This window comes from Tachyglossus aculeatus, chromosome 1 (genome assembly GCF_015852505.1).
Source record: "Tachyglossus aculeatus isolate mTacAcu1 chromosome 1, mTacAcu1.pri, whole genome shotgun sequence".
Taxonomy (NCBI): domain Eukaryota; kingdom Metazoa; phylum Chordata; class Mammalia; order Monotremata; family Tachyglossidae; genus Tachyglossus; species Tachyglossus aculeatus.
In genome coordinates, this window is record NC_052066.1 from 90089952 (window position 1) to 90104033 (window position 14082).

The 14082-nt window shown below is 45.5% G+C and overlaps 1 protein-coding gene across 3 annotated transcripts in view; it reads left to right on the forward strand.

Moving 5' to 3' along the window:
• Positions 1-14082, forward strand: part of PLCH1 (phospholipase C eta 1) — a 232013-nt gene that overhangs the window by 102404 nt on the left and 115527 nt on the right. For all 3 annotated transcript variants that reach the window (XM_038747572.1, XM_038747574.1, XM_038747573.1), the window contains exon 2: positions 10594-10740. In XM_038747572.1, the coding sequence (XP_038603500.1) occupies positions 10594-10740 (147 nt within the window). The remainder of the gene's footprint in view (positions 1-10593; positions 10741-14082) is intronic.

The window sequence follows — 14082 nt, forward strand, 5'->3', positions numbered from 1 at the left end:
GAATTAAGAGTGTGAGCCCCAAGTGGACCAGGGACCCTAGAGCTCGGGCTTGGGAGTCAGAGGACGTGAGTTCTAATCCTGGCTCCGCCACTTGTGTGCTGTGTGACCTCAGGCAAGCCATTTCTTTTCTCTGTGCCTCATTTACCTCACCTGTAAAATGGGGAGTAAGACTGTGAGCTCCACATGGAATAACCTGATTACCTTGTATCTATTCCATCATCATCATCAATCATATTTATTGAGTGCTTACTGTGTGCAGAGCACGGTACTAAGCGCTTGGGAAGTACAAATTGGCAACATATAGAGACAGTCCCTACCCGACAGTGGGCTCACAGTCTAAAAGGGGGAGACAGAGAACAAAACCAAACATCCAATGTTTAGAACAGTGCTTGGTACATAGTAAGCACTTTACAAATACCATTATTATTATTATCATTAATAATAATAACTTGTATCCACCCCAGTGCTTAGAATAGTGCTCGGCACATAGCACTTAACAAATAACATTGTTATTATTTTTATTATTATTGATGGATTAGAGCTTACTATTTGTCAAGCACTGTATTAAACATTAGGGTAGATACTCATTCATTCAATCGTATTTATTGAGCGCTTATTGTGTGCAGAGCACTGTACTAAGCGCTTGGGAAGTACAAGTTGGCAACATATAGAGACAGTCCCTACCCAGCACTGGGCTCACAGTCTAGTCTGATTCATGCTAATCAGACTGTCCCTGGAAGAGCAGGGGCATCCAGAGACAAGCCAAATATTTCTACCTGCCTTAAAGGAACGAGAGATTTGCATTCTTGAGACTAAGGTAAACAGCCGAGAGGGTCAGCAGTGGGAATGATTGGCCCGTGGTATTGCCATGGTAACCCAGCGGTAAGGATGCAGTCAAAATATGTGTTCTTCTAAGAGGAAGCTATCTCTATAGTGACCACATGTTGGGAAGCTTCTTTTTCCCCCTCCCCTTGATATGGAAATTTGCATTTTGCATCACCAGTAGCGATTCAGCATTTCCATAAGAATGAAACTATTTTCAGCTTTTAATCAGTTTCAGTGATCCACTTCTACTGCAGTGATAGTGGGCCTGATCCATGGAATACTGAACAGAAAGCTATTCATTCCTTCCAGGATAGAGCGGAGACATTTTTACTCACAGCTGACGCGTTTGATAATTAGTGGGTTAGAATAGTAATTGCATCCACAGAGTAAATCCAAGTTGTGCCGGTGTAATCCACCTCCAAGCAGAGTCATCATCTCTTTACCATGTGGGAGAAGTCAGAAAAAGACATCTCCAGTAGATTCTCAATAAACCAAGGGCAGCCTGATGGGCAGTTGAAACACACAGTTAATCCAAAATACTCCTTTTGGTCAATCAGTTCAACACCTTTCCCTTCCCTAATAGTTTGCTTGAGCTCTGGATTTGAGGTTTTGTCTCCTTTCTCCACCTTTTGAATCTTCTGATGGAGATGAGCAGTGTAGCCTATTGGAAAGAGCACAGCCCTGGGAGTCAGAGGACCTGAGTTTTAATCCCAACTCTGCCACTTGCTTCATTTAATCACATTTATTGAGCGCTGACTGTTTGCAGAGCACTATTCTAAGCGCTTGGGAGAGTACAATACAACAATAAACAGTCGTATTGTCTGCCCACAACAAGCTTGCTGTGTGCTCTAGGGCAAGTCACTTAACTTCTCTAATTCTGTTGTATTATACTCTTCTAAGTGCTTAGTACAGTGCTCTGAACATGGGAAGTGCTCAATAAATACCATTGATGGATTCTCTGTGCCTGTTACCTCATCTACAAAATGGAGATGAAGACTATGTGTTCCTTCAGACTGTGTGTTCGGAGAAGTGGCGTGGCTCAGTGGAAAGAGCACGGGCTTTGGAGTCAGAGGTCATGGGTTCGAATCCAGGCTCCGCCACATGTCTGCTGTGTGATCTTGGGCAAGTTATTTCTCTGAGCCTCGCTGACCTCATCTGTAAAATGGGGATGAAGACCGTGAGCCCCACGTGGGACAACCTGATCACCTTGTATCCCCCCCAGTGCTTTGAACAGTGCTTTGCACATAGTAAGAGCTAAACAGATGCCATCATTATTATTATTATTCATTCAATCTTATTTATTGAGTGCTTACTGTGTGCAGAGCACTGTACTAAGTGGACGTGGACTGTGTCCAATATGATTAGCTTGTATATTCATTCATTGTCGTGTTTATTGAGCGCTTACTGTGTGCAGAGCACTGTATTAGGTGCTTGGGAAGTACAAGTTGGCAACATATAGAGATGTTCCCTACCCAACAACGGGCTCACAGTCTAGAAGGGGGAGACAGACAACAAAACATGTGGACAGGTGTCAAGTCATCAGAACAAATAGAATTAAAGCTAAGTGCACATCCTTAACAAAATAAATAGAATAGTAAATATGTACATCTGCCCCAGAGATCAATTCAGCACCTGGCACATAGTAAGCACTTAACAAATAACATTAAAAAGAAAGCGTGACCCTGGAAGGTGCAAAGTTCAGGCAACTGAAGGAGGAGGACAAGCAAAGGGAATGGGTAATGCAAAGTCTAGATAATCACTGTTTTGATTTTAATGATGACAGGGAATGCGTCTACAGACTCTGTTGGATTGTACTCTCCCCAGTGCTTAGTACATAGTAAGCACTCAATAAATATGGTTGATTGAACTAACGGAGAGAGCATATGGGACTAGGGGTCAGGAAATTAAGCGCTTAGTACAGTGCTCTGCACACAGTAAGCGCTCAATAAATACGATTGATGAAATTTAAATCCTCGTCCCAGCTCAGCCACTGGCCTCCCGTGTCACCTTGGGAATGCCGTCCATCTTCTCCGTGCCTCGGTTGTCTCATCTGTAAAGAGGTGAAGAGGTACCTGCCCTCCCTCCCTCTTAGATTGTGAGCCCCATGTTGGACAGGGGCTCTGTCCAATCTGGCAACCCTATATTTACCCCAGCGCTTAGCACAGTGCTTTGACAAAGAGTAAGAGCGTAATAAATACCATCGTTCTCATTTTATTGAGCTCAGCGTGTTCGATTCCAGTACTCACAGAATGCATCCAATCCGAATATATCCTTCAAGGGAGTAGGAAGTCGGGTGGAACTAAACTGAGTCCACCCCTTCTGAAGAGCCCCGGCATTCAGATTTTTTCCCGTGGTCTCAGATGGTACATTCAGTTACCTGAAACGTGGGTTATTGGAAACTTTCACTTTATCAACCTGACCTATAATCATACTGCCAGAAGAGCAGATAATGAGCATTGTACTGGTGAAATGGCCTAGAATAATTCATTTCTCTTAAAGATTAGTGTGGTGTCAACAGTGTTGCTGAGAGGAGGTGGAAGTAGAAGAGAACTGCTGTCGAGGCTTATTATTGCTTTCTCCTGCGTGGGTGGAAATGAAAGCAAGTCACCCCAGAGAGAGGAGTGAACCTCACAGAGTAAACCCATCATTTTTTTAAAATGCCATTTGTTAATCACTTCCTGTGTGTCAACCACTGTCTGGGCCTCAATTCCCTCATCTGTAAAATGGGGATGAAGACTGTGAGTCCCCCATGGGACAACCTGATCACCTTGTATCCTCCCCAGCACTTAGAACAGTGCTTTGCACATAGTAAGCGCTTAACAAATGCTATTATTATTATTATTACTACTAAGCACTGGGGTGGATGTAATTAACCACATAGGATTCAGTCCATGCCATATCATCATCATCAATTGTATTTATTGAGCGCTTACTGTGTGCAGAGCACTGTACTAAGTGCTTGGGAAGTACAAGTTGAAACATATGGGGCTCATAGTCTTAATTCCATTTTGCAGATGAGGTAACCAAGGTACAGAGAAGTTCAGTGACTTTTCCAAGATCTCACAGGAGACAAATGGCAGAGCTGGGATTAGAACCCAGGTCCTCTTGACTTCCAGAACCAGTCTCTATCCACTAGACCATGCTGCTTTCGTGTCCCTTAGGGCTTAGGGAAGGACTCCAGGAGGGGATGTGCGTTTCACAGGGCTTTGAAGATAGGGAGGGTGGTGGTCAATCAATGGTATTTATTGAGTGCTTACTGTTATAGAGCACTGTACTAAGCACTTGGGAGAGTACAATATAATGGAGTTAGTTAACATGTTCCCTGCCCACAAGGAGCTTACCGTCTAGAGGGTTCTGTCATAGCCAGAGTGGGAGGGAGTTCCAGGCCAGAGGATGCGGGCAAAGGGTTGGCTCCAAGAAAAACAAAATTCAAAGTACAGTGTGTAACTTGGTATTAGAGGAGTGAAGTGAGTAGGTTGAGAAGCAGCACGGCGTAGCGGACAGAGCACGGGCCTCAAAGACAGAAAGTCATGGGTTCTAATCCCGCCTCCACCACTTGTCTGCTATATGACCTTGGGCTAGTCACTTCGCTTCTCTGGGCCTCAGTTCCCTCATCTGGGAAATGGGGATTGAGACTGAGCCCCAAATGGGATAGGGACTGTGTCCTGTTTACTTGCCTGTTTACTTGTCTTGATGCATATATATCTATAATTTTATTTATATTGTTGCCCGTTTACTTGTTTTGTTGTCTGTCCCCCCCCCCCCCCCCCCCCCACTTCTAGTCTGTAAGCCCGCTGTGGGCAGGGATTGTCTCTGTTGCTGAATTGTACTTTCCAAGTGTTTAGTACAGTGCTCTGCGTGCAGTAACCGATCAATAAATACGATTGAATGAATGAACCCAATTTGCCTGTATCCACCCCAGCGCTTAGTATAGTGCCTGGCACTTAGTAAGCGCTTAACAAATACCATTATTTTTGTTATTGTAGTAGGAGATCAGTGAGGAAAGGTAGGAGGAGATCAGATTGGAGAGTGATTTTAATCTGATGGACAGGAGTTTATGCGTGAAGCAGAAGTGTATGGGCAACCACTGGAGGTTCTCGAGAGGTCAGGAGATATGGACAACATTCCTTTAGAAATTCATTCATTCATTCATATTTGAGTGCTTAATGTGTGCAGAGCACTGTGCTAAGCACTTGGAAAGTACAAGTTGGCAACATATAGAGATGGTCCCTACGCAACAACGGGCTCACAGTCTAGAACGGGGAGACAGACAACAAAACAAAACATATTAACAAAATAAAATAAAATAAATAGAATAGTAAATATGCACCAGTAAAATAAATAGAGTAATAAATCTGTACAAACATATATGCAGGTGCTGTGGGGAGAGGAAGGAGATAGGGACTGGGGGATGGGGAGGGGGAGAGGAAGGAGGGGGCTTAGTCTGGGAAGGCCTCCTGGAGGAGGTGAGCTCTCAGTAGGGCCTTGAAGGGAGGAAGAGAGCTAGCTTGGTGGATGTGTGGAGGGAGGGCATTCCAGGCCAGGGGGAGGGCGTGGGCCGGGGGCTAACGGCGCGACAGGTGAGAATAAGGCACAGTGAGGAGGTTGGCAGCAGAGGAGCCGAAGGTGCGGGCTGGGCTGCAGAGGGAGAGAAGGGAGGTGAGGTAGGAGGGGGTGAGGTAATGGACAGCCTTGAAGTAGAGAGTGAGGAGTTTTTGCCTGATGCGTAGGTTGACTGGTAGCCACTGGAGATTTTTGAGGAGGGGAGTAACATGCCCAGAGCGTTTCTGCACAAAGATGATCCGGGCAGCGGCGTGAAGTACAGACTGAAGTGGGGAGAGACAGGAGGATGGGAGATCAGAGAGGAGGCTGATGCAGTAATCTAGTCGGGATAGGATGAGAGATTAAATCAGCAAGGTAGCGGTTTGTATGTAGAGGAAAGGGCAGATCTTGGCGATGTTGCGGAGGTGAGACCAGCAGGTTTTGGTGACGGATTGGATGTGAGGGGTGAACGAGAGAGCAGAGTCGAGGATGACACCAAGGTTGCGGTCTTGTGAGACGGGAAGGATGGTAGTGCCATCTACAGAGATGGGAAAGTCAGGGAGAGGGCAGGGTTTGGGAGGGAAGATAAGGAGTCCTGTCTTGGACATATTGAGTTTTAGATGGTGGGCAGACATCCAGATAGAGATGTCTTGAAGGCAGGAAGAGCTGTGATCTGGGCAGCAGAGTGAAGTATAGACTGGAATGTGGCAAGGCAGGGAGGTCAGCGAGGAGACTGATGAAGCTGTCAAAGCAGGAAATGAGTGTTTAGATCAGTTTTGGTGCAGTTTGGAGAGGACAAGGTGAATTCTAGAGATGCTGTGAAGGTAGACCTGACAGGATTTGGTGATAGACCTCATATGCAAGTTGAATGAGAGAAATGAGTTGAGGAAAATGTCAAGATTATAAGGCTTGTGAGACAGGAAGAATGTGGTGTTGTCTACAGAGATGGGAAAGGTAGTGAGAGGACAGGATTTGGGTTGAAGATGAAGAGCTCTATTTTGGTCATGTTCAGTTTGAGATGTTGGCGGGACATGCAAAAAGAGATATCTTGAAGGCAGGAGGAAATGTGACTGCAGGGGGAGAGAGAGATCAGGGCTGGAGAAGGATTTATAGGAATCATCCACATAGTGATGGTAGTTGAAACTGTGGGAGAGATTAAGTTCTCCAAGGAAGTGATTGTAGATGGAGAATAGAAGGGGACCCAGAACTGAGAACTTGGTGTTATCCTTGACTCCTCTCAGTCAACCTACATATTCAGTCCATCACTAAATCCTGTCGGTCTCACTTTCACAACATCACTAAAATCCGCCCTTTCCTCTCCATCCACACTGCTGCCATGTTAATACAATCACCCATCCTATCCCACTTGGATTACTGCATCAGCCTCTTTGCTGACCTCCCAGCCTCCTGTCTCTCCCAACTCCAGTCCATACTTCACCATCCTGCATGGATCATTTTCCTACAGAAACATTCAGGACATTCTGAGGACCCCGCTCCTCAGAAAACTCCAGGCATTGTCCATCAAACAAAAACTCCTCACCATTGTTTTAAAGCACTCCATCACCTTGCCCCCTCCTACCTCACTTATTTACTCCCCTACAGCCCAGCCTGCACACTTCGCTCCTGTAGTGATAACCTTCTCACTGTGCCTTGATCTTGCCTATCTCATCATCATCATCAATCGTATTTATTGAGTGCTTACTATGTGCAGAGCACTGTACTGAGCGCTTGGGAAGTACAAATTGGCAACATATAGAGACAGTCCCTACCCAACAGTGGGCTCACAGTCTAAAAGGGGGAGACAGAGAACAAAACCAAACATACTAACAAAATAAAATAAATTGAATAGATATGTACAAGTAAAATAAATAAATAAATAGAGTAATAAATATGTACAAACATATATACATATATACAAGTGCTGTGGGGAAGGGAAGGAGGTAAGATGGGGAGGGATGGAGACGGGGACGAGGGGGAGAGGAAGGAAGGGGCTCAGTCTGGGAAGGCCTCCTGGAGGAGGTGAGCTCTCAGTAGGGCCTTGAAGGGAGGAAGAGAGCTAGCTTGGCGGATGGTCAGAGGGAGGGCATTCCAGGCCCGGGGGATGACGTGGGCCGGGGGTCGATGGCGGGACAGGCGAGAACGAGATATGGTGAGGAGTTTAGCAGCTATCTCAGCACCAACCCCAAGCTCATGTCCTGTCTCTGGCCTGGAACATCCTCCCTCCTCAAATCTGACAGATGATTACACTGTCCCCCTTCAAAGCCTTATTGAAGGCCAATCTCCTCCAAGAAGCCTTCCCAGACTAAGCTCCCCTTTCCTCTTCTCACACTCCTTTCTGCATCACCCTGCTTTGCTTCCTTTGTTCTTCTGCACTCCAGCCCCACAGGACTTATTATTATTATCAAGTGCCATCAAGTCATTTCTGATTCATAACGACTCATTGGATATGTTTTCTCCAGAACATCCTGTTTTCTGCCATAATCCGTAACCTGGCTAACAGTTCTTCCATTGTCGTTGTTATGGTTTCTATCCATCTAGCTGCCAGTCTGACTCTTCCATGTTTTCCCTGGACTTTCCAAGCATTTAGTGCCTTCTCCAGATAATTAGTTCTCCTGATTATGTATCCATAATATGCTAATCTCAGTTGAGTCCTTTGGCCTTCATATCTGTAATTTATTTGTACTGATGTCTGTCTCCCTCTCTCTAGACTGTAAACTTGTTGTGGGCAGGGAATGTGTTTGTTTATTGTTGTATTGTACGCTCCCAAGCATGTAGTACAGTGCTCTGCACACAATAAGCGCTCAATAAATACCATTGAATGAATGAACTTAGAAACAGCATGGTCTAGTAGATAATAATGGGTAATTTTAGTTTCTTTTGGTGCTTACTATGTGCCAAGCGTTGTATTAAGCAGTGGGGCAGTCCCACCCGGGGCCTACAGTCGTAATAGGAGGGAGATCCGGATTCCAGACCTATGCTCTTTCTACTAGGTGACTCTACTTCTCATAAAGCACAGGCCTGGGAGCTAGAGGACCTGGGTTCTAATCCTGACTCTACAGCTTGCCTGCTATGTCACCATGGGCAAGTCACTTAACTTCTCTGTTCTTCAGTTTCCTCAACTGCAAAATGAGGATTCAATACTGGTTCTCCCTCCTACTTAGACTCTGAGCCCCATGTGGGGCAAGGACTGTTCTGGCCTGATTAACCTGTAGAACAGTGCTTGACACATAGTAAGTGCTTAACAAATACCATAAAAACCAAACTGAGCCTTGAGGGATCCCGCAATTAGGGATTAGGAGGTAGAGGAGGAGCGGTGAGAGAGATTGAGAAGGGGAGGCCAGAGAGATGGGAGGAGAACCAGGACAGTGTCAGTGGAGCCAGGGTTAAATAATATTTTCAGGAGAAGAGGGTGGTTGAAAGCAGTTGAGAGGTTGAGGACAGTTAGGTTGGAGCAGAGACCCTTGGATATGGCAAGAAGTAGGTTATGTATTCCTTAGAGAGCAGTGTCTTTGGAGTGGATGGGAAGGAAGCAAGGTCAGAGAGGGATCTAGGAGAGAGAGAGCGAGGAGAGGAAATGGAGGCAGTGGGTATAAAGAGCTCTCTCAAGGAGCTGGGAAAAGAAAGGCATGAGTGTGATGGGATGATACCTGGAGGGTATTGTAGGGTCAAAGGAGGGTTTATCAGCACTACTACCACTGTGATGCATTATTTGAAGCCTTACAATGTGCTTTTATATAGAGGTCTCCTGGAGCTGCTTATTACAGGTTATTCTTTGAGGATCATGCCATAATGCTGCAGCCCTGGCGTAATAAACTTCTCTGAATATTTATTGCATCACATACGCGCCCTGGATTCAATTCTCTAAAAGCACTGCATTTCCGCGGATGCAATGTGCTAAGTAAATGCCATTCTATTTAACCCCCGGTGGCTGTATGTGTTTTGGTGACTCTCTTGGGCGGCATTTTCTCCTTTTACTTATTGGACAGGAATGAAGGCAGCGCTGTAATTTACAGCCCAAAGATGCTCTTCATGGGTGGTCCATTGCAGCCATGGCAGGTAGCCCGTGATCTTCCCTCACCACTACTTATTACTTTGAAGACAGAAGTGCCACTTCCCTGCTGGAACACACAATTCAGTATTTTATCATTCTGCCGTATTAGAAGTCGGTCCTCCTGGCTTCCTGTGGTGCCACACAGGTGAATTCAGAAGAAAGACCCCTCTCCCCTGAGAGGTCTTTTCAGGGAAGGCAGCAGAGAAACAGCATGGTCTAGTGGAAAGGGCGTAGACCTGGGTTCTTTGCCTGAATAGCCCCTAAACTTCTCTATGCTTCAGCTTCCTCATATGTAAAATGGGGATTATATACCCGTTCTCCCTCCTGCTCAGACTGTGAGCCCCTTGTGGTACAGGGACTTCATCCAACCTGACTTATTTGTATCTATTTCAGGGCCAAGAACGGCACTTGACACATAAGTACCATAAAAAGATAAGCAGACCTTGAAATTTGACATTCTTGGAAATATGATAAAGTACTTTCAATTTTTACCCTGCATTTTGTTCCTTTTTAACTGCACAATTCCCAGTGTGGTAAGCAACAAAGAGTCTTCACCGGTCTTTAGGATTTGTACAGCTAGGCATTGTCCATAGGATAGCAGAGGTGACTTGAATATTCCAACCTAAATGTCAAATTTTGACTTCGGTCATTGCTTGATATTTCTAATTTGGTAACAGAACAGCTTGTATGTCTGGGAGAAGTGTTTGTCAGAAAATTCCCAGTGTGCTGTAATTCCAGGACCGCATCCGTTTTTATTTGTGCATTCTCCAACTGGACTTTAAACATCACAGATATATGGTACCTTTAACCATGCCTGTTTTGAAATGTTGTACATGTTGGATCTGGTACCTAGAATCCTGATTCTACTTGCTAGGACCTCAGTATTTAACAAAGCTGAACATGAGAGAAACCAGAAAAGTGGTTTTCTATGCCACATGGAATGTAGAATAACTGTGACCAGGATGGGGTGGGTGGGTGGGTGTGTGTGCTCCAAGTGAAAGGACATTTCAGGCCAAGACTCACTATGGGATCTATTTTCAATTTCCCTTGACTCGTTTTGTTTTCATTCTTTAGATGTGTGACTCAATTGTTTTACTTGTCAGTGGGCTTTTAAATAGAAGCCGGTTTGCCTGACGTGGCATGTTAATTAGACCATGTTTCCAATCTTCTTGCAGTGGAAAGATGCATGAGTGTAATGCAGTCGGGGACGCAGATGATCAAACTGAAGAACGGAACCAAAGGGCTGGTCCGACTCTTTTTCCTGGATGAACACCGGACCTGCCTCCGCTGGCGACCGTCCAGGAAGAGCGAGAAGGCAAAAAGTAACCTGGACATTTTCTTTAATTTCCTGCAGTGACACATGAAAGGGACAGTATTTAGGGGAAGCACCATCCAGGGAGACGAGCTTTGACCAAATGCTTCTGTGTAATGTGACCAGGCAGTTACCCTCTTCACACCTTGGTTTCCTCATCTGTAAAATGGGAATAATAATACTTGCTCTTCATTCCCTCCCTCCAAAAGATGATGATAATAATAATAATAATAATAATAATGACATTTAGAGGCTATGTACCGAGTACTGTACTAAGCACTGAAGTAGATACAAAATAATCAAGTTGGACACCGTCCCTGCCCCACGAAGGGGGTTTGCTGTCTAAGGGGGAGAACAGGAATTGAAGCCCCATTATACAGATGAGGGAAGTGAAGCAGAGTTGTGACTTGCCCAAGATCACACAGCAGGAAAGTGGCAGAGCTGAGAGTAGAATCCAGGCCTTCTGGTTCCCAGGCCTGTGCTCTTTCCACTAGGCCGTGCTGCTTGAGGACAAGATGAGAAAATTAGGTCCAACTTGGAAGGGATTTCAGATCCATTATATCTTACTACTGATCTGGAATCAAATTGGTAATGATCAATCAATCAATCAATCGTATTTATTGAGCGCTTACTGGGTGCAGAGCACTGTACTAAGCACTTGGGAAGTCCCAGTTGGCAACATATAGAGATGGTCCCTACCCAACAGTGGGTTTACAGTCTAGAAGAGGTTACTATGTGCTAAGCACGGTTACAAGGAAGAGAGGGAGAAAAGGGGGAGGAGGAGGGAGGGGGAGGGGAGAAGAGAGGGAGGACAGGGAGAAGAGGAGGAGGAGAAAGAGGAAGGGAAGGGGAGGAGAGGAGGGGGACAGGAGGAGGACAGGGAGGAGGCGAGGGCGTCAGGGCGCACACCTAATGATGAAATAATAATAATAATGATGGCATTTGTTAAGCACTTACTATGTGCAAAGCACTGTTCTAAGCACTGGATCTGTCAGGAACAACAGAAAAAGCCTCCAGTGTGATACTTTGGGGCTTAAAACTTGCTCGGAGGAATTGATTATTATAATTTGTGCAGTGCCTCCTTTTTTTTGGGTATTTGTTAAGCACTTACTATGTGCTAAGCACTGTTCTAAGCACTAGGGTAAATACAAGGTAATTGGGTTGTCCCACATGGGGCTCACAGTCTTAACCCCCATTTTACAGATGAGGGAACTGAGGCACAGAGAAGTGAAGTGACTTGCCCAAGGTCACATAGCAGACATATGGCGGAGCCGGGATTAGAACCCATGACCTCTGATTCCCAAGCCTGCACTCTTTCCACTGAGCCACGCTGCTTCTCATGCTAGTCATCCTCCCCCTGAGGCATGGAATCCCACAAGCTTAGTACAGTGCTCTGCTCACAGCACTCAATAAATAATATTGATAATCAGACATGTTGCAGCACATTGCACAGTTTAGCGTGGTGTTTGCCCGTATTAGCCAGTGAAAGGCATGAGCAGAACCAGAACCCAGGCTCCCAATTCCCAGATCATTGCTCTTTCCACTGGAACAACAGCAGGGCTGGAAATATTGGTTTTGGTTTGGCGAAGGTACAGTGGACCTGGCCACATTCAGAGTATGAGAAGGGGAATGCAGATGGGTTTTCACCACTGCCAATAAAGCTCTATATAAATTCACAGCCTAAAATCTCAGGCTTCCTCTTCTGAAAGAAAAAAAGCCTTTTGACATTTGACTCTTTCCTTTCATTACTACTTCATCATCAATCGTATTTATTGAGCGCTTACTGTGTACAGAGCACTGTACTAAGCGCTTGGAAGTACAAATTGGCAACATATAGAGGCAGTCCCTACCCAACAAGGGTGAGGGGCTCGAGAAGCATATTTTACTGTGAATGACATATCCCTGTTCTGTGATCTGATTTCCGTGGGCTTTCTGATTCAGTTAAAGACCAATAGCTCTGGTTACGGCTCCAATTGGCCTGGGAGGTGTAAGCTCTCCGTGTTGCACGTGTGGACAGGAGGACACGTTGGAACATAGTAAACACTTCTCTACAAGGTGACAAGGCCTACTAAAAGCTTAATAAAGCCTATTCCTGTATGAAACAATTTCCCACCTACACAGGTCTTTTATCAGGCTGCTCTGCCCATGGGAGCTTATATGAATGAAATAAACCTTCTCTTCCGACAGCTGACATTACATGTTATCCCTCTCCTAGCAGGTGGTGAGATGAGCTCTTCAAGATAGTCTTAAGCCCAACTAAGTGGGCTCTATATACGAAGAGAAGGGAGGAAAAAGGGAAAAACTCCCTGGGCAGGAGATAAGCTTGATGAAGTCCAAATCTGCTGCTTGCCTGCTGGGTGACCTTGGACAAGTCATTTAGTCTTTTAGACTGTGAGCCCACTATTGGGTAGGGACTGTCTCTATATGTTGCCAACTTGTACTTCCCAAGCACTTAGTACAGTGCTCTGCACACAGTAAGCGCTCAATAAATACGATTGATGAAGTCATTTAACTTTTTTTTTTAAAAAAAAAGATTGCATTTGTTAAGCACATAATATGGGTCAAATGCTTTTCTGAGGCCTGGGGTATATACAAGTTCATCAGATTGAATACAGTCCCTGTTTTACTTGGGGATTGCAGTCTAAGTTAGAGGGAGAACAGGTATTGAACACATTTTGCTGAGGAAACTGAGGCACAGAGGATTAAGGTGACATGCCTAAGTATCCACAGTTGGCAAGTGATGGAGCCAGGATTCGAACCCAGGCCCTGTGGCTCTCAGGCCCATGCTTTATCTACTAGTCCTCCCTGCTTCCTTAACTTCTCTGCACCTCAATTTCCTCATCTGTAAAGTGGGGATTAAGTACCTGTTCTTCCTCCTGCGTAGACTATGAGTCCAGTGTGAGACGGACTGTGCCTGATGTACGTGTACGGTATCAGCCCCAGCACTTAGTACATCCTTGGCATGTAGTACATAATAATAATAATAATGGCATTTATTAAGTGCTTACTATGTGCAAAGCACTGTTCTGAGCGCTGGGGAGGTTACAAGGTGATCAGGTTGTCCCACGTGGGGCTCACAGGCTTAATCCCCATTTGACAGATGAGGTAACTGAGGCCCAGAGAAGTGAAGTGACTTGCCCAAAGTCACACAGCTGACAAGTGGCAAAGCCGGGATTTGAACGGCCTCCAGTCTGGCTTCCGTCCCCTTCATTCCACGGAAACTGCCCTCTCAAAGGTCACCAATGACCTCCTGCTTGCCAAATCCAACGGCTCCTACTCTGTCCTAATCCTCCTCGACCTCTCAGGTGCCTTTGACACTGTGGACCACCCCCTTCTCCTCAACACGCTATCT